The 23,472-nt window shown below is 39.7% G+C and overlaps 1 protein-coding gene across 1 annotated transcript in view; it reads right to left on the bottom strand.

Annotated features, from left to right (window-relative positions):
• The window catches only part of LOC149278205 (calcium-activated potassium channel subunit alpha-1), a 120,855-nt gene that overhangs the window by 42,341 nt on the left and 55,042 nt on the right, over positions 1–23,472 (bottom strand). The window contains exons 6-16 of the mRNA XM_089502208.1: positions 20,268–20,343; positions 18,722–18,797; positions 18,124–18,294; positions 12,295–12,386; positions 6,214–6,324; positions 4,795–4,900; positions 4,335–4,417; positions 4,019–4,088; positions 3,658–3,813; positions 2,989–3,098; positions 2,572–2,640 (exon numbers count right to left, since the gene is read on the bottom strand). Coding sequence (XP_089358334.1) covers positions 2,572–2,640; positions 2,989–3,098; positions 3,658–3,813; positions 4,019–4,088; positions 4,335–4,417; positions 4,795–4,900; positions 6,214–6,324; positions 12,295–12,386; positions 18,124–18,294; positions 18,722–18,797; positions 20,268–20,343 — 1,120 coding nt within the window. The remainder of the gene's footprint in view (positions 1–2,571; positions 2,641–2,988; positions 3,099–3,657; positions 3,814–4,018; positions 4,089–4,334; positions 4,418–4,794; positions 4,901–6,213; positions 6,325–12,294; positions 12,387–18,123; positions 18,295–18,721; positions 18,798–20,267; positions 20,344–23,472) is intronic.

Raw genomic sequence — 23,472 nt, 5'->3', positions numbered from 1 at the left:
TTTAAATTGTTAAATATGATGGATGAAAAAGTAAAAAAAAAAATGGAAATATGTGATTTTTATTTTTTTGTGACATGAAAATGCTGGAACATTTTAAAGATACCATTGTAGGTCATGGAGGGGAAAGAAACATTAGGGATAACGGGGTGCAGCAACAAAAACTGGGATGGAGACGTAGACGATACGTTGCCAAAGACAGACAGCATCACTGGGGGAAAGAGAACCTCAAAATCAATAAATAAATAAATAAAGTAATTCTTTTAACCCTTTAACCGGCAGCTGAGACCACTAAAATGTAGTCTGTCTGACAGGGAAAGGGTTAACCAGATTCCTGCAAAGAAGTTACAGCGACAGCGAGAGGCTGAGAAGATAGGAAATAATTGTTAAAAAATAAATAAAAAAAATAAATAAAAAAAATGCATTCTTGGTTTATCTTGATGGCTGTATATATGCATTCATGTATACGTGTATACACACAATACATATATATATGTGTGTAGATATATAGATGCAACCGGATATAGGTGTATGTATACCTCCGCCATGCTAATGCTTAAAGATACATGTGCGGCATTCATACACTTATATAAATATATATATAAATATATAGCTATACACACAGGCATTACATATGAGAGATCGAACATTTCATGACCATTTCTGAGTTTATTTAGTTAATTACATTTTTTTTATTTTTTTTTATTTAATTTTATTATATTGGATATATTATATATTGGAGAAATATTCCCATTATAATATTATATTAAATATATTTAATAATGTTATAAATATATAAAATATACATAAATCATAATAATTGAATGATACATTTTAGGGCATCCCTTGCATCTCTCATATGTAGAGGTGTGTATAAACATATCCACATATACGTATGTATACATAGGCGTATATGTGCATGTATACGGATGAGGAGATAGGAGGACCGGAGGTTTTTATTTTATTTTTTATTTTTTCTCTTCGGAGGGAGCTCTTGAATATGAGTCCAGAGGTGAGGAGGAGAGGTTAGGGTGAAGTTTGGTGAAGGAGGGTTAGGCAGAGTTAATGTTGAAAGCCATACCGCTTTCTGCTTCTGCAAACAACAAGAAAAAAAAATATATAGATTTCCAATCAAATACTTTGATAAGAAATGCATGGACACCAAGACATCAATCCCCATAAAAAAATAATAATAATAATAATTTAATTTTTTTTTTTTTAAATAACATAAATAAAAATAATTATTAAAATAAAGATACAAATATTTGAAATTAAATCTGAATGCTGTCTTATTTTCTTTGGTACAAACCTCTCAAACTGATTTCCCTTTTTTTTTTTTTATGCCGTACACAACAGGCGAGTGAAATGTTTGAGTTTAAGATATAATGTTTTAAAAAGCACACTATGGTTTTGTTACCGACAAGAAAATTACTTTTAGTTAATTGACTTTGTTCAAGCATATTAATTCGGGCTTTCAAAGTTTGAAAAAAAAAAAAATATAAAAAAATAAATTTCAAAAAGTACAAAATTTATTTAGAACTTGCTTTAATAATTTCAGGGTTCCAAAATTTTATAAGTTTACTTATTAAATAAAAAAAAATGAATGTATATATAGTATACCAAGAATTAGAAAATATTCATACATTTTATAAAGTTTTTTTTATCAATTATGAAAAAGTCATAAATTTGTGTAATTGAAATTTGTAGGTAAAAAAAAGTGCAAAATAACTATATCAATGAAAACACCAACGGTTTGAGGGTCTTGGTAGCCCGATAGGGTGGAACAGCAGAGAGGTATGTATGGGCACATAGTTTTTGAAAAAGCAGAAAAAGAGCACCGTGTTTCTGACAACAAACAAAAAAAAAAAGATAAAAACAAAAGAGAAATAAACAAAGGGTCAAAACATAAGGGTGGGGAGAGGTTAGTTGTCTAAAAAGTAAAGGGATTCGGGGCAGGCTGTTGTTGAGTTAGATGTGGCATTCACAGGGGTGTGAAGGAAGGGAGTGGGGGGTGCTCGTGTTTGGGGTCATTCACACATTTTTGAGGGTGGGCTATATAATGGCAAGAATGACCATAACCCAATGTGCCTTTTTTTTTTTTTGGTGAATTTCCAACCTGTCTCTAAAAACCCAACGTCATCGTTCTCGAGTTCAAAAAAACCACATGTGATTAGTACTGAACAGATAGCGGATTCAGGATCGTTCCTTGTCTTCGGCTAAGGAACCTGACAACAATTTGGCCATAAATCGGGAAGACAGATACAAAAATGGATTTTGTGAGGAAAAAAAAGTTTATAGCAACTTTTTGAGAACCATCGCTCCATGTGATGGAGGTGAGCTTCCTAGACGGACTTGAGGGCCACAATGCTCAGGTTTTTCGACCTCCCTGGAAAATTGGATGCTATTGGTTTGGGAAGTTCAAAACGCATGAGTACCTCCTGCTTTTAAAGAAAAAGGGAACTATGGAAACCTTTGTGAAGAACCTCATGGAGCTTCTGACCCACAACCCAACCAGCTTCGGAGACGTGTAACCTTCTTTCAATGCCGACTTACGGGCCTCCCGGAGTAACTTACCTGCTTTCTCCTTTCTCTGACTTGTACTCTATGGCTATCATCAGTAACTTCAGCTTCACGAAGCACAACCTACAATTCCCAAGGAGACAACAGAGGACGGTTTGAAGAGACGGCTGAGAAAGCGACGGTCAGAAGAGAAGGGGCGAAACCTGAAGCATGAAGCTACCGGAATAAACGGTCACCTTGTCTCTTGTTACTTGGTATCCGTGGGCACTGTGTCCTGTTTACATTATCCAGTACGGCACAACGGCACCAAGACATCACCCCCCCTCATCAAAAATAAATCCACATACAACATTCCTTGTTGTTCTTACTGGGTGATCGTCTACGTATCCGTATGTTCTATCATCATAACTGTATTTTTGGTGACCTCGGCACTGACTTGCATTCAGCTCTGGACGAGCGCTTTGTACTTACTCACACACCGCTGGGAATGAGAGACCCACAAACGCGTTGGATAGGTACTCGGTATACATTTCATTAGCCACACCTTCCAAGTAGTACTTCTGCCACGTGTCCTCCTCGATCTGTCACGAAACAGAGCTTGCGGGTAAACAGAAGTTGCAAAAGGCTGTCGGGGTATTTTAAAGGGTATCTAAGATTTTAGGAGAGGTTTATTTTTTATGTTTATTGTAAGTTTAAGCCTTAGGGAGTATTTCAATATAGCAAAGATGGGTCCGATGGTATCTGGGGGCAAAATTGCCGAACCAGTTGCTCCCCATACACTAAGCTCTCCTCCCTTCTTTTAACTCTTTCTCCTAGGACTGCCAGAATTAATATCTCCAGATGTGGCCTAGGGGTATCACATTAGATTACCAGGCCTCCCAGTAGATTTGTATACCTACAAGCCACCACTTTTTTCAACTAATGGGGCAAGACCTGCGTATAGCTAACTTGCCTTCCAGCCCAGCAACTCCCCAACCCACTCCACATATGGAGCAGGAGAAGGAAGAGCTCCACGGAAACCAACTCAAGGAAGTTGCTGGGTATGAGTACTCAATGAGTATTACAATTAGTATAAAATGAGAATTAAAATACTACTGTATTGAATAGACGGGTTTGAGTTAGCTCTTGAATTGCTGTTACCTTGATGAAGGAGCGCATAGAAAAGAGGTTCGCTAGCATGGTGGAAAGACCTTGGGCCAAGCAGCTCTGAGCAATGAAACCCAGCTTCAGCTCAGCCAAGCAGATGGCGTCATCCCCTTCTTTCCAATTCCAGCTGGGTATGTTGAGTAGATGAGCCTGGTGTACATCAAACCAACACAAAGTGTATGTTAAGAGATGTAAGTAGTACGTAGGCATGCCTATCGTTCTCTTCGGGACTTGTGTCAATAATTATCCCCCTCTGGTATCTACACCAGGGTTTCCACTGGGTGGAGAGTCATCTAATGAGTGGGTCAAGGTAAGCCAATGGACACCAAGGTAAATATTCTTATTTTCAGCTCACCTTGTTATGATATTGCAGCATCTGAGTGATGATCCGTATCTTGGGGTGATAATTTTTGATGGAGATGACTCTATCAGGCAGAAAATGATAAATATTAGGCAATACAACCAGTGGGCTAAGTTCTTTTGAGGTTTCCTTATTTTCTGTGAAACCTAATGAGCAATGAGAGGACTTTTTGTATTGTCTCCTTCCACCTTGCGCTTATGGGCCCACAAAAGGCACTGTGTCCAGTTGACCTTGGTATAATTTCAATATGGACTTAAACTAATGGACTTTTAACCCTGTGTTGCAAAATAATGTTTCCAAGACCCCATACCTCATTATGTTGGATGCGTCTTCTGCGTCAGGATCCGCGCAGTACTTGTTTGCGAGAATGAGGCACGCGTCTGCTGACTCAATCTAAGAGAACAAGTCCCGTAAAACTGTCATTAACGGAAAAGTAACGTTATACCATTGCCCTCCCAGGAATTAGCGTTCCCAAGTTTTGCTGGCCAACAACGCTAATGGCGGATGAGACACTCTTCACTCAAGAAACTGGAAAAAATGTCTTAGCACATCTAGTTCGATGAGATCAAACTCTTTGTAACTCATCTACAACTCACAGCTTAGTGAATACATCCCTATCAGTAACATAGGCTAACATTACATGGAATCCGATGAGGAAGTTAGACCTCATTTAAAGTTCATGAGCCTTGGTCAAGCATGCACAAAGAACAAGGTCCATTCATGTAGCGTATGTTCTTATACAACGGTTCTTGGATGGCCAGGTCACCTACCTTAACCCTCGCCAGATCGTGTGGATTCAGGACGGATCCTTGATAAAATTCTACCTGAGTGAAGTGTCTTTTGAACAGAGCTTCTAGCTCCAGGTTTGGGGAGATGCTGTCAGGATATAAAAGAGGCATACATTTTAAAAAACAAACAGTAAAAAATATTGTTTCTCCCCCAAAATACAAAACGAAAGTGCGGCCACAAAGCCCAATCTCAAGGGTATTGAGGTAACGGTGAACAAACATGTCCTCGGCTAAAAGCTCTTACAGTTATAAGAGGGTTCCCGCCAGTGTATGAAAGAAATGAAAGAATGTCTTCTTCTGAAGACAGTATGGCACGCTGACGAACAGCTGGTGATATCGGGGAGTTCTTGGGGTCTCTTCGCTAGTCGACGAGTATGGGGGGAACTTGAAGATGCCAATGACAAGAAGGGTCTATGAATCCAACCCTCGCCAAATATCTTTGAAGTTTCCCAAAGTAATTTCAATATGGACTATACTCTTGGGTTCAGCTGGACAGTGCCTTGAGGTGGAAAATGTGGGGGAATTCCAAGAAATGAGCCGGTTAACTTCCATCTCAAGAGTTATTGAGATCATATCTTATGTTTCTGTGTCTGGGTGATGAGTCTAAACTATCACGTGTACATGTGCAAATACATATTTATGGATTTCAGCCTTAATGTCCATGTCAACAGGGAAGAGGGGTTAAGGTAGACTTGTGCACATGGAACCAAAACCAATTGGAGTAATTTGTCATTTTTGGTCCGCTCTTTTTCATTTCCTGACCTTTCCATTCGGCCCAAACTGGGCATGCTTTTTATTTGGAAGTGTAATTCATTGTCACTCACTCGCTGTCACTCACTCTCTCTCTCTCAATGTCTCCCTTCTCCGTGTCTTCAAAGCTCTTGTGCTTCCCTTCTTCATTTTTCTTTCTTCTTCAGTGATCAGTTACTCCTGGTGATCCCCAGTATTACCCTGGCCTCCTGGAGCACTTCTGCATCTGGGATGAGCCTCGGCGCGCACCACTGGAACAACCTCCAATCAGGGGAGAGGTTGACCCCGTGGTGGACACAAAGACTCTGCCATGATGGGGAAGTGCTCCAGTAGATCAGTGTAAGGCAGCCAATCAGCAGAGAAGAATAAAGACACAAAAAAACAGAAAAAAGGAGAAGAAGCAGAGAGCAAGAAGCTGAGCTGTGGAAAAGGTAGAGACACTGAGAGAGCATGTGACAGACAATTCTGAGTTTCACCTTCGTTCTCCTTTGCTTTGTTGAGGCCTTTCCTTGTTTACGGACATCAGTCGAATTAACAAAATCGGCAAATTTTAGATTAAAATTTGTACGAATTTGAATGCACAGGTGTATTATCTATACAGTGATCTCAGCGAAAGCCCTTTTAATAAAGCTGGTGTCACCGGCTACCCACTTGTGCAGAAACACGATCTCCACGTTCACGTCGTCGCGGTCTTTGTGTAGGAAATCTTTCAGGAAGTTGGAGACGCTTTCTAAAGTGATGTGACCGCATACCACGATATGTCTGGAAGACACAAAAAACAAACACTTAATGAGGGCGCGGTTCTGGGGGCGAGGAAATGGAAACGGGACGTCCTTCAAAGATCTGACGGTTCTTCTGAGTCAGGAGCTCTAAGGAAAAAATATCACCGGTTAAGAGCTTAAACTAATTTGATATGGTCCTCATCTATAAAAAACAAAAATAAGAGTCATCAGCCAATAACGTAACAATCGAGAAATATTTAACAAGACGCAATCATAAACAATTAACACATAATATAATTAATTGGAGGAGATATCATTTTGGAAAAGCAAGTCAGAACTTACCAACAGTTATAAACTTGTGTTTTATGGTACATGGAGGTTAAAATGGGGACTTTTCATTACACAAAATGTATTTTTGCAGCTGAGAAATAATAATAATAATAATAGCAATAATAATAAAAATAATAATTCAGCAGAAATATAATAATAATAATAATTCAGCAGAAATATATAATAATAATAATTCAGCAGAAATATAATAATAATAATAATAATTCAGCAGAAATATAATAATAATAAATAATATTTTTTTAATAATAATAAATAAGTTCAGCAGAAATAGAGTAGGATAGGTAATGGTAAAATGGATTAACGGGGGTTGGCAATAATTTTTAGGAGGTTATTTAATTTTTTTTTTAAATTCTTACAAAAACACAATTTAATTTCTTTGTTTACCAAAATAAAGGTGATTGTAGAGAAGCAAATGTCCGTCAAAGCGCATACAATTTTTTAATGGAAAATTGCCCCAAAAGGTAGATGTCGTTATATCTGTACAACGCACAGGATTTTTCTGGAAGCAGCCATCTTTCTTTTTCAGGGGGTGGGATAGTTTATCACAAATTATGCAATAAAAAGGTCATGATGTTGGTTTTAATGACATTTAATGGGGGAAAAAATAAAGGGTTAAAATGACCCATGTATGATGTTTATTTCTGCAGAAATAATATATATTTATTAAAATTAAAAAATGAACACATTATTTCCAGTCTGCGCAAGCAAAATGTTCATTTTAAATCACAGGAAAAAAATTACAATACATTTAAATGGTAAACAAAGACATAATAAATAGTAATAAGAAAGACCAAATAATAAAAAAAAAGTAACAGTTTTATTCAATAGTGAACAATTTTACTTATTTGTGCACGACTAGTTTTGATAAAAAATATATCATATATAATTTCTTAGATTAATTGTGGAAATAGCTGATCGGGGACAACAACAACAATCAATGGGAATACTTTAACTTTTACCACAAATATATAATTATCACAACATTAATATTGTTAATACTTTGCAATAAACAACACTTTTTGTTAGTATTATAATAGGTTTAAAGAAAGCTCCGCCTAGTGGTGATATCCAGTAACTGCAATTGTATTTTGTTTATCAATTTAATTTCTCTTTGTCAAAATCAAATTTAATTATGATTTTTTTTTAAATAAAGAAAATCTGATTTTGACAAATGGAAATTACATTGACACTGCTGGTACTGGCTTTTAAAATCTATGTTAGTATTGTATTGTTTGTAGAACACAGAAATAAAATCAATCCAATTGAATAATATATTTTATGGTGTAGCTGTCCTAGTGTTTTGCTAGACAATCTATAAAAAATTGGGGTTAAGCCCCAAAATAATTACAAAGATGCGAGGAACTTATTTCTTTAAAATGCAGAACAGATTAACCAACTTTAAAAAAAAAATTAAAGTGTTTATTTTTTAGTAATTTTTAAGATAAAGTAAATTATTTTGAAAACTTAAAAAAAGAGAGAAATAATATAAGAAGTTTTCAGAAGTGTTTCCAACAGAAAGAACATAATCCTCAAACTAGGTGAATTCTGGTGGGCTAGAGGCGCCCTCTTATGGACAAAACAGAAAATGAAGAATAAACGTCATTTCATTATTTCTTTAAACAATTTACCTAATTTAAAAAAAAAATGAACTTGAAAATGCAGTTTTCACATTGATATAGTTTAGCAAAGGCAAGGATTTCCCAAACCGTGCTTTGAAATTAGGTTTCTGAGATATAATATAATATAAAAAATATATTTTTTCTGTGTAACAATATTAGATATGTTGTCTGTTTCACCTCAACAGTAAAATAAACACTTTCCACCATTTACAATACTATTTAAGGGAATCCATCATAAAAATGTGTGTGTTTAGTAAATTTCAAATATATGACATTTCTTGCATCAAACTGTGAAATCTGATTTTTTGTTTGTTTCGTTGAAAGCCATCAAATAAGTAGTTTTAGCAGTAAAAACTAGAGTATAGTTTCAGCATAAATTGGAGTAGGGAGGCACCCTATAGTTTGGCAGTACAGTAAAAAATAATATGTTTAATTAAATATATTAGATAATGGTGGAGGTCCGGGGTGATCACAGATATATAAAAAAAAAAAAAAATACAAAAAAATAGAAAGTTCTGGAAAAATAGAACCTACATAAAACCAGGCAAAAAGAACAAATACATTATTTTGATGATAGATTCCCTAAACTAGTGGTCGGTGGGTAAAACGTTGAAAATATTTGATAAATATAATTTCACAGTCACAAGTAGAAAAGTACCGACGTTACTGCTCTAATCCTTTGGTGTTTTTGTCGACACACAGCTGGAAATTCAGGATCTATGGTGGGACTGGGATATCGTTTTTTTTTGGGGCTGGTGGGATGGAAGGCTAAAAAAATGGATGGTGGATACCCTTCTCTTTTACCCCAATGGATTTAATGTAATGGCCTCTTTGTTGTAAATAATGTTTAATTTGGTTGCCCAGTACCCCTAAGATTTTACGCTCTCCATAGTTGAGCACAACCAACATCATTTTGGAGATAGCTTTCCATCATCGAGGACGACCAATGGGACTGGCCGCCCCTTTCATTAGAATGATCACTTTCGGGGGTCACAAACAACTGATTGAGTCTTCAGTCCGATTTCAAGCTCGATTTAGGATAAGCACCCGGTTCCGATGACGTATATTTTGTGATCAAGCGATGGTGGTTTGAAAACCTTAGGGGTACGGATGTGGTGTAGAAAGCCAAATTTTTTAACAAATACCAAATTTTAGTAAATTGAGCCTTTTGCGGATGCAGTCCCATGTAGCTTAGAAAAAAGACCAATATAAAACAAAAAACATAACCACAGAACTATGTTGAGTAAGAACCTATAGCTACAGGTCAACGGTCAACAGCTATGAGTGACCATGGACAATCCCGATGGACCTGCTCTCCCAACACCCATAGATATTTGTGATCACCGCCAACGACCTCCACCACACTACGTCCACAACAGTCTACTAGATGTTGGAGTCAACATGATAATGGGCCACCGTTATTAAGAAGTTGTTATTGATAGACTGCCTGGGCTACATCCTCTCGTTCAGTCAACTTTACCATTCTTCTTAAGGCTTAAGCAGTCTAAAGTTTAACTTTTTTGAGCTGCGAATATTATGTGTGGTGTAATAATGATTTTTTGGCCAATGGCATTTGGATTTTCCCTGAATGTAAGGATTTCCAAATCAGGAACCAAGGGACCATAGGGAACTACCAAACACACAAAAATGATACTTTCCAAAATAGTCCCAAACAGTGAGAGCCAAAATTCACAATCTGTAAGAACCCAGTTCCCCCATCCAAATCCAGAATTTATTTTACATTTTATATTTATCATATTTTATATTTTATGAATATATATATATTTTACTGTTAAGTCAAACAGAAACAGACACTACCTTTTAGTAGTGCTACAATTAGTGGGTATATATTCCATTAAAAACATGGATTTTTTTAAAGGATTTTAGAGCTTGACAAATACCATGAAACCAGGCCGGCCACAGAATTAGAATTCTAAAGTAGAATTAGGACCCTTATGGTCCTAATAGAAAGACTTCACAGTGGCTTCATATAGATGGTATGTACAACCCGTGGCTTCATCGCCTGCTAGTATTGGGTGAGGGACCTTGAGCTTGGTACCCTCATGCACCAGATATCATGACATCCCACCGCCCTTGGTCAAGGAGGAAATGGGGTCTATAGAACCCACAAGGGTCATCTCTATAAGGAAGGGAATGGATGGTTTCTGGTGATGGGGTGACTTCACGCACCAAGGAGTTGGCCACCAGTGTGTTGATCTCAACGTTACTTCCCCAAGACTCTTCATTTTTGAGTATTGTTTTTGATTCTTCTGATATAAGAACAGATGTTGGCCGAGTCAACGTGAGATGATTAAATAACCACCTCAGCTCATATCAGGAGATCCCAAAAAATTGTTGGTATTTAGGATACTGAAAATTTTCCTTTGAATATGTGGGTCGTCATTAGAAAATTCTAGCATTTTAACATTCACAAAATACGAAAAATATATATATATTTTTTTCATTTTTTTCCGAACACATATTAGGTTTCCCACAGATAACTACATGGGACTGCACCTAACATCATCTCTTATTCTACCGATGACGTTGACGCTCATGAGGCCAATCATTTCTGTGTTTCTTTACGTCTTACGTCTGACCTCATGGAGCAGATAAACATTAAGAGGCCATGACATCCTATTTCGGACTCGAGTAGAAATTTTAAAGGTATTCCAGTCTGGAGAGTGGTCATAGCGGCAACAACACACAACTTTTTTTTAGTTTTTTCCTTTGGTTCCAGAAGATCTACGTTTGAAGAACACTGTGAAGGGACGTCACGCTGGCCTTCAAGAGAAAATGTTACTTCCGATGTTGAGCATGTCTTACAAGAATCAAGAGAGACGTGAATAATGGAGTGACAGGAGTATAAGCAGACGCATCTGCGAGGGCAGTTGTTGTGACGATATTCCAAAAACATCCGGAGGAAAAAAACATGGCCGAAAGACAATGGACAAATTCCGTCCATGTAGAAATGCTTTCTAGATTGAACTCTTTTTGTTCTTGAAAAAAAAAAAAATTCCACAAACTCTATACATAAAGTTCTATATCATTTCTGTAACAAACACACGCAGCGAAATGCGTCGGTAACAATACGAGCACAAGCCCCCCGATCCTGTTTCATTCTCTATTTCTGACCTCTAGGGTTCATTAACTGAATCGGTGGTAGGGAGAGTAGATGTGAATAATGAAATGATTCCCCTTTTCTATAAAAAGGAAATGGCCGACCATCTGTTTAATAATTTTTCCAAAGAAATGTTGAGTTTTAACCCCAAAAGTGGATCATTTTCGAAAAAAAGAAGCTGAAAAATTATTTTCCAAGCGATAAGTAGGTCCTGTAGAATAACGTGCTGCTATCGTTACACGCCACGAAGGGCTTAGATAATATATTAAGGCGTTTGGTACTTTGTGTATATCGGCTCGAGACATTCGACCAATGGAGGTCCTCCATGAACACGCCTCCATTTCAAACAATAGACCCTAAAAGTCCATAGAAGATATAAAGAGGACTAAGGACAAGTGTTGAGGGATGGAGAGGCTGGTAAACTGGTTTTTGGCCAAGGACCTAGCCAAGTTGATTCTGATGTTAAGAAGGACCAATGTGAACTCGGCCTATGGGTTGGCCCGACGTTAGTGAATTGTCTTGATGAAAATTAAGTTAAAAAATATTCACCATAGGCACCAACGGATTTTGCCACTCATTGGTCAGACTAAATAAAGGGGGGGGGGTTCTTGTAGCTCAAACATGGAATACCTCTAAAATGTCCCACTCTTGTCATCCTAAAAAAATAATGATAAGAGTTTTGAAAATAAAAGAATAAAAAAAAAATAAAAAACTTACTTTCTCCCCCGGGTTGCGTTAAATGTCCCGCCATATTTCTTCCGGTTAAGGATGAGAGCAGCAATTTCGGGGACGTAGCGGGCAAACATTGCCTGAGTGCGTGGAACGAGAAACAGGGAAGAAAAAAAAACAAACAGAGGACAAATTGCATGCAGAGAGTTTCGCCCTGCAGCATTGAGACCGCACGCGGGTCAATACTTACTTCCGTCCACTAACTGCACTATAAGAACCACCATATTTCTTTCGGTTTCCTATTAATTCTATGATTTCGGGGACGTAGCTGGCAAACATGGCCTAGGAAGGAAGACAGGAGACAGAAGAGAAGGCTAAAAAGACAGAAAGGATGTCTGTCGTAAAGAGTGACGTGCTTGGTATGGAGGGGTTTGGGTCGGTTTTGGTCGGTGACCAATCCAGAGAGGACACGGGACAGGAACAGAGGTCAGGTTTGGAAGCATCCGGATCAAGCGAGACCTTGCCGAAATCTTTTCTGTCCTACACCAGGTCCTAGGCTGAATGATATATATGATTTTATTTTTATTTTCATTTTTTATTTAATTAGAATTATTTTTAGACTTTAATGAATAAATCCGTAGACTATATAGAGCCTTCAGAAAAAAACCGACACATTTTTGGTCAATAAGAATTATTTTCTATATTAAAAAATATTATTTTTAGGCATAAGCGACTACCATCTATAAACTAGATAAAAATGCTAAATAAAAATCTTCAAAGACTGGACGTGGTCTTATTTATAGAGAAAAAATATATTAAATATAAATTAAAAATTAGAATTATTTTTAGGTACGTGAATAACGTTTCTAGGCTGGATACGCTCTTAAGAGACACATTCTTGGGTTCTCAAAAACACTGAAAGCCAATCATGGCCAAGCCAGCCAAGGGCCTAATTATTTATGGCGAAAAATATTTTATTATATATATTCCAAAATTATAACTATTTTTAGAAACACCCGACTACCGTCTGTATATTTTTCTCCATGAATAAGTTGGTCGTTCTTGATAAAAAAAAAAAAAAAACCCGAACGTGGCCAAGACAGCCAACGGCCGACTAATTCATGGAGAAAAATATATTTTTATATATTAAAAATTTTCATTATTTTTAGATATGTGAATACCAAAAACATTGAAAACCAGACATGGCATCGGCCAGATTTTTTATTAAAAAAAAAACATATTTGGTAGAATATACTATCCTGAATCTACTCTGTGATATTTAAAAAACACCACCTAATTAATTTACAGTTATTAAAATAATAAATAATATTTACAGTTAAAAAAAAAATCCATTAAGAGAAAATTAATTTTAAAAAAACAGTTTATTAGTGTAAAAATAATAGGATATTTTTTGAAAAAACTCCCATAATTTTGCCGGATTAAATTATTTTAAAAACTCCTGATTTTAATTACAGCATAGACTTTTTGAAACCTGGTGTATGTCAGATGACAAAAGGGGCAAGGTCAGGTTTTAGACAAGGAAGTCCAGTAAATTTTCCCCAAACTCAGCTCTGCTTCCCATCCGTTCTTTCCTGGGAGAAGTCACCCACAGCCGAGCGTTTCTAAAAGAGCTCCAAAAAAAATTGGATTTACTAGATTTATACCCCCAAAAATATATATATATCTATAAAATAAGAAGAAAAAAAAAAGGAGTACGTCACAAAAAAAGAAGTTCACAAAAAAAGGTATAGTCAAAAACATTAAAATACTTAAAAAAAAGTTTTTTTAAAGTTTTAAGAACCAGATGATGAGTATTTTCAGTGAATGTGCTTAATAGGATCCTAAGACAGTGGACAGGTATTGTCATTAAATAAACAAAATAAAAAAATAAAATAATAACAAATCTAACTTTACAGGAGTGAAAACAAGTACTACAAGCATTCCATGTACTAAATTCCTGCTTATTATTATTATTATTATTAGTAGTAGTAGTGTTTTTTGTTACTGTTCTTTTAATTTAGCTTTTATTTTCTGCCTAATTTGTGTTTTTTTAAGAAGGATTTCGCTGCTCCATAAGTAGACTTTTTTCTTTTCATTGTTTGAGTCTATAGCTATAAGGTTTCTGGAATGGGTGAGCTGTTATTATTACTATTATTATTAAATAATTATGAGTGTTAATCTATATGTTGGGGGTGGACCTTGTGAACCAAGGCTGGACACCCAAGTCATATACAATATCTACCACCGGGGCAGGACTCCGGGCCTGGAAACCTGCTGATAGACCTGGAATTCTGCGTATCCCTGAATCCCAAAAACAAATGAATTCACTAATTTTAATTGAATCTCCTTTGCTCAATCTGTGATATCCATAAACTAGTGTCTGTACTCAAGCCTTTGTCGCCCGGAGTTGAACGTCCCTGTTTTACACCGACAAAGCCGGATATTGAGAGCCTGGCTTAATAATACAAACACTAGACCACATTTTATGTCAAATTGAAAGGGTTCTATCATTTAACAAGGACATTCCAATGATAGTAAGTCCTTGTGACTTAAGTAGACACCCAAGTGGACACTGTCGTGTAAAGCCAAGTCAACGACGGGGAGCATAGACTTTACCATGGCCAAAGTTTTGTCGATGGAGATCTTAATGCCATTAATTTATTATTTATGGGTTTTATATTTATCAAGGTCAAGAGACCAAGGATTATCAGGCCCCATTCTACGTCCACACCACCATGGCCAAAAGTATGGAACCACTTACTAACCACCAGGTACTTGCAACTAAGTAAGATGTCTAAGGACCAGGTCAGCTATGCTCAACTCAATTTGAGTAGAACGTAAGTAGAATTCAGTGCGGATATGGCTTGGGTTTGGTCCCAACTGGTCTACATTGGACTGTGAAGCTGTCCTTAGACTGAAGAAGCCAATGAAGACTCATGGTTTGAAAAGTTACCTGCCTTTCATGGTACTATAACAAGTCTAATAGTCACAGAGAACCTAAAATGTGTGCTTTTTCGGATCTAAATATCTTAATTTGAAGGCCTCAGTTAATAACATCAAATTGGGGTTACACCAGGCAAACTAGTAAAGTTTTTTTATATCTTATTGAGTATAATACGTGAGATTTCTGTTTTCAATCACATATTCACTGAAAAAACCCATCTCTGGTTCTTAATATCTTTAGGGAAAAAATACATTTAAGGAGACAAAGTCAACACATAGCCAATCAAAAAGGTACGATAAAAAAAATATGTATTTATTAAAATAAATTAAACATTTTGTAGATATATAGGGAAAATTTTGAAAAAATAATAATCTTAAGGGCGAAACGTCACAATGGACGGCAGAATCGGGTGCGCCCCTTAAATGTTTAAATTCGGGGGGTAGTGGGAAGGTAGATGGGTGACACATTTAAAATAAAACGTAAACGAATAGACAAAGTTTGCGAATAAAAGGGGGTGATGTTGCCTGAAGGGTCACACATTAGGGAGAAGGGAGGTAAGGACTGGTTTTATAGCTACTTCTAAAAAATATAATAATAATTCACATAAACACAGAGCCATGTTTTGTCCAACAAACACATATGTTGCAAGCATTGTTTCCAAAGGCTGATGCTTTTTGGGGTGAAACGGTGGAGCGAGCGCAGACGACTTCCTGCTCTAAAAGTGGGAGATTGCGCATGCAATGTATGCAAGGGGTGGGGAGGAATATCAGAGACATATGTGAATGATGATGTAATATCAGGTATAGGACGGAATTTTCCTGATTGGTTGGCCAGTCCGCTTATCACTGTGACCTTCTTCCCTCTCCTGATGGCACTCTTTTCTATCCTGGTCTACTTCTTTTCTCTCTCTTGTGCCTCTCTTTCCGGTCCTGATGCCCCTCTCCCCTTCCCTGTGCCCTCTTTCTTCCCCGATGCACCTCTTCCCTTCCCTGTGCCTCTCTTTCCTCCTCTGATTCTCCTCTATCTCCTCTAATTCCCCGATGCACCTCTTCCCTTCCCTGTGACTCTCTTTCCTCCTCCGATTCTCCTCTATCTCCTCTAATTCCTCCTTTTCTCCCATATGCCTCTCTTTCCTCCCCTAATGCTCCTCTTTCGTCCCCTGATGGTCCTCTTCTATTCCCTGTACCCTCTTTCTACACCTGATGTCTCTCTTTCCTCACCCGATTCCCCTCTTTCTCCTCTAATTTCCCCTTTCCTCCCCGATGCTCTTTTTCCTTCCCTAATGCTCCTCTTTCCTCCTCTGATGCCCCTCTTTCCTCCTCTGATTCCGCTCTTTTCCCCTCCGATGTCCCTCTTTCCTCCTCTAATGGCCCTCTTTCCTCACCTGATACCAGTAAAAGTGACCTCCTCTGACAATTCAACATGGATGAAACTTTAAGGAATGTTCAGGATCTTAAGGAATCTCCTAAAACAACAAACAGATCCTGATAACAAAGTCTGGTCTTCAACGGTTCTTCAACCAAAGAACGGCCAACCTCGTAAGGACATCTAGCGACCTTTCTCTCCAACATCTTTCTACGTCGCTCGCCTTTGCCGTTGGAAAGCTGAAAGAGCTTTCAGACGTATCATTGTAGAGCGCTAACTAACGCCACATGTATTTATTGTAATTGAAATAGAGGGCTGGAATAAAAGGAGGAACCCCCAAAGCCGCCTGCGCTTTGGAACAATGCTGGTCCATATTGTTTGTTGGAATAATTGGGGACGGAAAAAGGGGGGTGACAAAAAGGGGGGAAAAAAAGGCAAGGAGGGAAGTAGATCGAAACCACAAAAATCATATTTATAAATGCATTACAGAACAGCCGCTGAGCTATTTAACTCGTTCTCTGCTAGGGTGCCTTTCACATCCCCCGTGACAAAGAAGGGGTTAACGCCCAGATTCTGATAATTAAAATTAATAGAAATTTTGGCTGTTCTTAACCCCCTTTTTCATTGTTAAATAACTGATTAAAAATAGCTTGCTGCAGCCGGGAGGATAAGTCTACCTGCCGCGACTCTCCCGACCGCCGTGTATAGACGTATTGAGTACTACTGGGCGGCCCAAGGCGGATCTCATAGACCGGAGAAGAACGTTATGGCGCCCGTGACTCACAGGAAGTCAGTGATACTCAATACTTCTATAGAAGTCAGCATTTTCATTGGTGAGGTTGGAATACATTACTCACACCCCCTTTATAACATTTACATAAAATGATGCTCTTCTGCTATTTGCCTCAACGGTATGTCTTCTACACTTGTTATGGTTGTAAAGAGTTACAAAAATAAGTGGTTAACGTATGGAAGCCTGCAGAGCATTGCACCCGCCACGCCAGGTGTCATATTCTTCCATTAAAGCAGTGGGTTTTAACATCGGGCACTGAATACGAAGACTGATACTTCTAAAGGACGACCATCTAACCTGAACCTGAGGCCACCTCGAGGAGCTCACTGGTAGACCTGTTAATTAAATGGTTAACTAAAGTAAGAGGAGATTTGGACGGGCTCTTCGAAGTTAGGGCAGTGAAACTTTGGAATTAACTGACTAACGGGGACTTCTTAGCAAATACAGTAATTTATCTGCCTTGAGGCCATCTCAAAGATCTCACTGGTGGACCTCTTCATTATAACGGTTAACCGAAGGACACAAGTTCTTTAAGTAAAGAAAGTAGGAAGGATTCTTTGAAGTTACTGCAGTGAAGCTTTGGAATTAATTGACTAACGGGGTCTTCTTAGCAAATACAGTAAGTTATCTACCCTGAGGCCACCTCATAGATCTCTTTTGTTTATGGCCCTCACCAAGCGTATTTCCAAAAATATTATACTTTGGGCCAAGGAAACGTTATTGATTAAGTCAATAACATCACGTCGGAAAAGCCTCGAGACACTTCAACTGGTGGAATCAAGAAACATGGCTGTCATACATACTCTGGTAGTACTATTTCCATAGTAACGTGTTCTGTTTACGATTGATCTGACCTAAAGACAGTATATTTACATATGTCACCGTGCCTCGTATACGCCTGAAGTTCGCACTGCTCTGCAGGTTCCATCGTAAAACCATAATACTAAAAGTGTACAAAAAAACAAAAAGCTTTTTACCAAACCGCCTAAAATGAAGAAGACCATGAAGAGACGGCCGAGGGTGGTTTTTGCATAAACATCTCCATATCCCACGGTGGACATTGTCACCATGAGCAGGTAGACGCACTCCCAGTAGGTGAGAGCCTGGGAGTTGCGGAAATCATCCCATGGATCTCCCGAGTTCTCCACCTAGAAGACAAAAAAGGAGGAAAAAACGAGCAAAAATATGAGTCAAAAATAGTGTCCACCACTTTCTTAGGTATTTTTGAAAGTTCTACTAGATGAAGACCACACATTGCCAAGAGGCTGAAGAAGGTTACGAGTGGGTGGAGCTCAGGTAGGTGCCATGATCCTAACAAATGAAAAGCTTAAAAGGTGATGACACATGGGGTGAAGTACGTGGGCCATGGGTTGAGCTGTCTGGATGCGTCCTTCTTTCCCTTGACTAGACTCAAAACATGTGCTCCAACATCCAGTGTGAAAAGTTGACCATCTATGGAGCGTTATTTTGGAATATGTCGATATTGTCCCAGTGGGAGTTGGATTAACTCTAAGGCGCAAGGTCAGGGTTCTACCCCCATATCACGTGGAAATACTCCACCAATTAGAAACTCACCAAGTGGATGAAGCCGGCAGCTGTCAGCCACGTGCTAATAAATATTGAGCAGAGGTTCACCAGCTTAATGGAATTACTGCGAAGAAGAGAAGATGTTAGACACGGTCACCCACAGAAAAAAGATTGACTCCGTGGATGGGCTTCCAACAAGTCAATGAACCCCGCTTGGCTGGAAGGTCATCATACATGACATTTCCCTTCAACACTCTTGGACTACATGATGGTATCTGTCGGGCGGGTGATGACAATGAAGATAGACAACCCTGAACAGCACAGCAATGTTATACAAAGAGAGGCCAAAAGAGTCTAGAGCTTTCACACCCCGCATGCTCCGCGCTATGAGGCATCCTCATGCTCCATTTTTTTTGTTATTATTATTTATTTCATCTGCTCATCCTATTTTTAGGTTAGATTAGTAGAAAAAAAATAGTTTGCTCTGAGCTGCCGCCGACATCTGGGAAAATCCGGATTCAGGCCCCTGACACTAAGACTATGGCATGAAACACCCTATGCGTGCCAGCGTCCTGCTGACGGGAGGAGTAGAGTTGGTATCTCGTATTTTGGAAGAGACAGGGGAAATTTGGGTTTCCGCCATATGAAAAAAGTTATTTTTAATACTTTGATCATACATATTGTATCACGTTATTTGATAATGCCATTTTTTCAAGGTTCCAAGCTCCTCCAGAAGAGTTTTTAAGAGATAGAACTGAGAAAAATTGGAATTATATGGGGAAATATTAATCAGTAGCATCATTTAGAAGCCTGGTAGCCAGTAGTTTCCAAACACCACACATAAAATACTTTTTTTCCATGTTTTCACAAGGTAGGAGATGGGACATGGGTCAAACATGAAACCTCTGATGGTAAACGCCTAATACAGAGGAAGCCTCTCTAACTGAAGCCCTGTTTCCACCGAGGGGTTAAGCTTCTTCCTGCCTCCTGTCCGTGTTATGAATGGCGAGACGTTAATTTCATGAATGAGATTTTGTTGTAATCCTAATGCCTCTCCGAGTGGATGCCCGCCCTCTGCCATCTGTTACCCCCCCCCCCACATGCAGGATCAAGAAGCAAAGCCTCGTTCATACAGCAAACATGCCATGGAAATACATGTGCAGGTGTAACGTCCTGATGTACAGTCCCGTAGGCTCTTCAGACCTCAGTTGCTTAGATCTTGGAATATTGGTCCTTTAAATGGATCACTAACTTCCTTAAATTATCTTCCTTTAGGACCAATCTGGGCAAAGATTGGGTCCTAAGAAGAACATTATTTCTAATATATGTTCCCACTGGTTCAGCCAACCAATGCGGTGATACCAATCATTAGAAGAAAAAACATGAAATGACCACAGGGTTCTAGAGTAGAACGTTGAATGGCCAATGGAAAGCCTTCGTAGCACTGAATGGGTCTTTTGTCGGCTGACCAAAAATCAGCCAATCTAAGCCAAGAAGCCACTTTCATCGTGAAAATGCGTAAACATTAAGTAATGCACGAGGCATGTCACGGCAGAGATGCATTAAGGTTCTACTTCGAGGCGTCCGTTCTCACCTTGTTTTTAATATGTTTAAAAATTGCAGGATTTCGGAGAACTGGATGAGTCGCAGAGCTCGGAGGAACCTCAGACCTGGAAAAGAGGGGGGACATGTTAGAATTTTACTCCAAAACATAATTTTAACGGAGTTCACTTTTGTTCTTCTCTCCTGAAGCCACCAATTTGAATCTATTAGACGCCCACCATGTCTTTCAGGCCAGTGTGAGCTGCCATCTTGACTCCATGGAGTGGCTTAATCTTTTTTAAGATAGGAGACCACACCACTGATGTATGAGGTCTCCATGGTCAGAAGGTTCCTCAGGTCCTGTGTATGCCCACCACAAAAAAAAAAAAGATTCACAGAATAATAGTGGACATCGGGAGATCTATTCTACATACATGGTCCCATCACCTCAATCCACCTTCAATAACCAGATAAAGGCCACGAAGAGGTTCACCTTGATTCATCAAAGGACGACCTTTAATCGCAGGAATGGCTTGCAAATGGCCTTGTGACATGAACCAAGGTAACACACATGTCAAGGTAAACACATACTTCTTCCAAACTTCAGGTTTTGACCCGAGATGAAGCCTCAACCGACGCATTTAATCCCATTGGCGTTTAAAATTAATAACTATTCAACGATCCCAGACCCAATATACCTCCACAAACTCAATTATTAAGAGATGCCACTAAATGATGTTCTTGTTGACACAAAAGTCATTATCGACTGAATGGAAAAGGTGTTACAGTTACATTTTTAATGATTGTTAGTATGAACGACATTGACGAAACCCCCCATCAGAGCTCAGGTCACGATAAAGCCTTTTGTGTCACTTAGTGGCTGGAAGGATTATCTCAAGGTGGGTAAGGTCAGAAAAAATCGAATAAACCAACAACAATAAAATTCCGTCTGCGCCGTTGTGCTGTGTATTCCTGAGAACACCTGATTCATACAAACGCACAAGAATGAAAGTCACAACACACCACGTCATACCAGCCACTTAGCTTCACCACTGTGGGGTGAAATTGAAGCAGTATTAACAGTATTTTGTGGTCAGCCCATCTCCCAAATCCCTGTGCCCAACTTTCTTCCCCTGAGTCGCTCTTTCTTCCCCTGTGCCCCCTTTCTTCCCCTGAGCCCCCTTTCTTCCACTGAGCCCCCTTTCTTCCCCTGAGCCGCTCTTTCTTCCCCTGAGCCGCTCTTTCTTCCCCTGTGCCCCCTTTCTTCCCCTGAGCTGCTCTTTCTTCCCCTGTGCCCACCTTTCTTCCCCTGTGCCCCCCTTTCTTCCACTGAGCCACTCTTTCTTCCACTGAGCCACTCTTTCTTCCCCTGTGCCCCCCTTTCTTCCCCTGTGCCCCCTTTCTTCCCCTGTTCTCCCTTTCTTATCCTGAGCCCCCTTTCTTCCACTGAGCCCCCTTTCTTCCCCTGAGCCGCTCTTTCTTCCCCTGAGCCGCTCTTTCTTCCCCTGTCGCCCCCTTTCTTCCACTGAGCCACTCTTTCTTCCACTGAGCCACTCTTTCTTCCCCTGTGCCCCCTTTCTTCCCCTGAGCCCCTCTTTCCTCCCTTAATGCTCCACTCTTCCTCCCCGAGGCGTTATAAATTAAACAGGATAAATAAACCCCATATTCTTATTCTAAATACCCCACCCTGTTACACAAATACCCCGTCCCACTCATGCCACTAGCTACACCCCCTAATATAAAAATGCCCCCCCCCGCTCTGGTCATGCGGACTGTTGATATGGACATCGCTCTAGTAACCACTTTTACAAATTCCAACATTAAACTCATGAATAAAGAGCTGTCCATTACTAATGACATCATCAAGTGGCACCATATGCAGATTATTCAGCACATTTGCATATAGTGCATCATAGTGATGTCATCTACAGGAGACAGAGCAAACTCAAACTTGTACTGTTAAAAGGCACCGACACAATTATACATAAATATATGAATTTCTGCCCCAAATTTCCGGTGGATTAACCACTAAATAACCAAGCAGATTGTATGTCATGCGTAAAATAGCAGCTTTACCATATGTGCCCCTGGGGGCAATTTCTGTCTTTGTCTAAATGCCCTCTGCCAATGCCCATGTCCCGAGCCTTCTTCCCAAAGAGCTGTTTACCTAGCGAGCACTAAAACGCATGGTTAATACTCTACCGCGCATGAAGAACGGACGATAAATACCACCTGCCTTACCCCAGTAACAGGCCACTTGGTAACAAGCGGCCGCGGAGTGACGCCATCCGGTCTGCTCCGCTTTATCCCCGCGGCCGGGGCTGTGGCCGGCTTTCACCCGGTACCCATTTTGGTACAAGTCTCCTAGGGATTTCTTGCGTCTCCGCGTTGTCCGGTACACCTCGCTCTTGGTGGCTCCTCCGGGAGCCCGGTAAACTAAGATCTTGCTGGGAATCATGTCTCAAGCTTGATGAGGAGGAAGAAGACCTTTAAAATAACCACCCCACGTCAGTGCCGTGTCGTCCTTAAAGAGGTCAACGGTGGTCAAATGGACCAGCAGAAGGAGCTGGAGAAGATGGAGAACATCCAAGACATTAATGTCCCACAAGAAGAGCTGGAGGGAACCGGGAAAGGGTAGAAAGTTTATGGCTGGCTGAAGATCATGAAGACGTTCCAAGTCAATGAGATCTTCGTAGAAGCCGCCACGGCAGAGGAACGCACAATACGGAGCTCCGAGACGTTGGTCTCAACAGATCCTCAGCTGATACAGACTCCCTCCCCGAGCGGTGCTTTAAAACCCCCTATTTGCCATCAGGATATTAAAGCTGTAAGCCTCTTTCGGACACTCTAGGGAAGCTCGTTCTGGCCGCGTCGCCCCCCTCCCGCAGCTACGCGTGTTAATGCATTGCCATGGGGGGGGGGGAGAATTATACTCCCTGTTTTCCCTGAAGGAAAATATGGCAGGAAAACGAGCTAAATCCTTACGGAGGAGGCTCGCTTCCAGCACGAGCAACGGCGATAGGAGTGAAAGCCTTAAATCTCGCCAGCGAGCAGACGCGGCATTCAGGAATATGGGATGTTTTAGGTCAGGAGTGGATTTACAGATCCCAGCTTCCCAGCCAAGTCGGCGTGCGTTCCCAGAGCTTCCCGAGCTTAGAAAAATCCCTCAAAGCTCGTGCTGGACTCGTCAAGGTCACCCAGAGCCAGACGGGCCGAGGAGAGGTCCCGTTTTCTTCTTTGAGCATTACCCCAGAGCT

The sequence above is a fragment of the Sceloporus occidentalis genome, unplaced genomic scaffold (assembly GCF_023333645.1).
Source record: "Sceloporus occidentalis isolate IW3139 unplaced genomic scaffold, rSceOcc1.0.p SCAF_198, whole genome shotgun sequence".
Lineage (NCBI taxonomy): Eukaryota > Metazoa > Chordata > Lepidosauria > Squamata > Phrynosomatidae > Sceloporus > Sceloporus occidentalis.
This window is presented reverse-complemented; position numbering and strand designations above follow the sequence as displayed.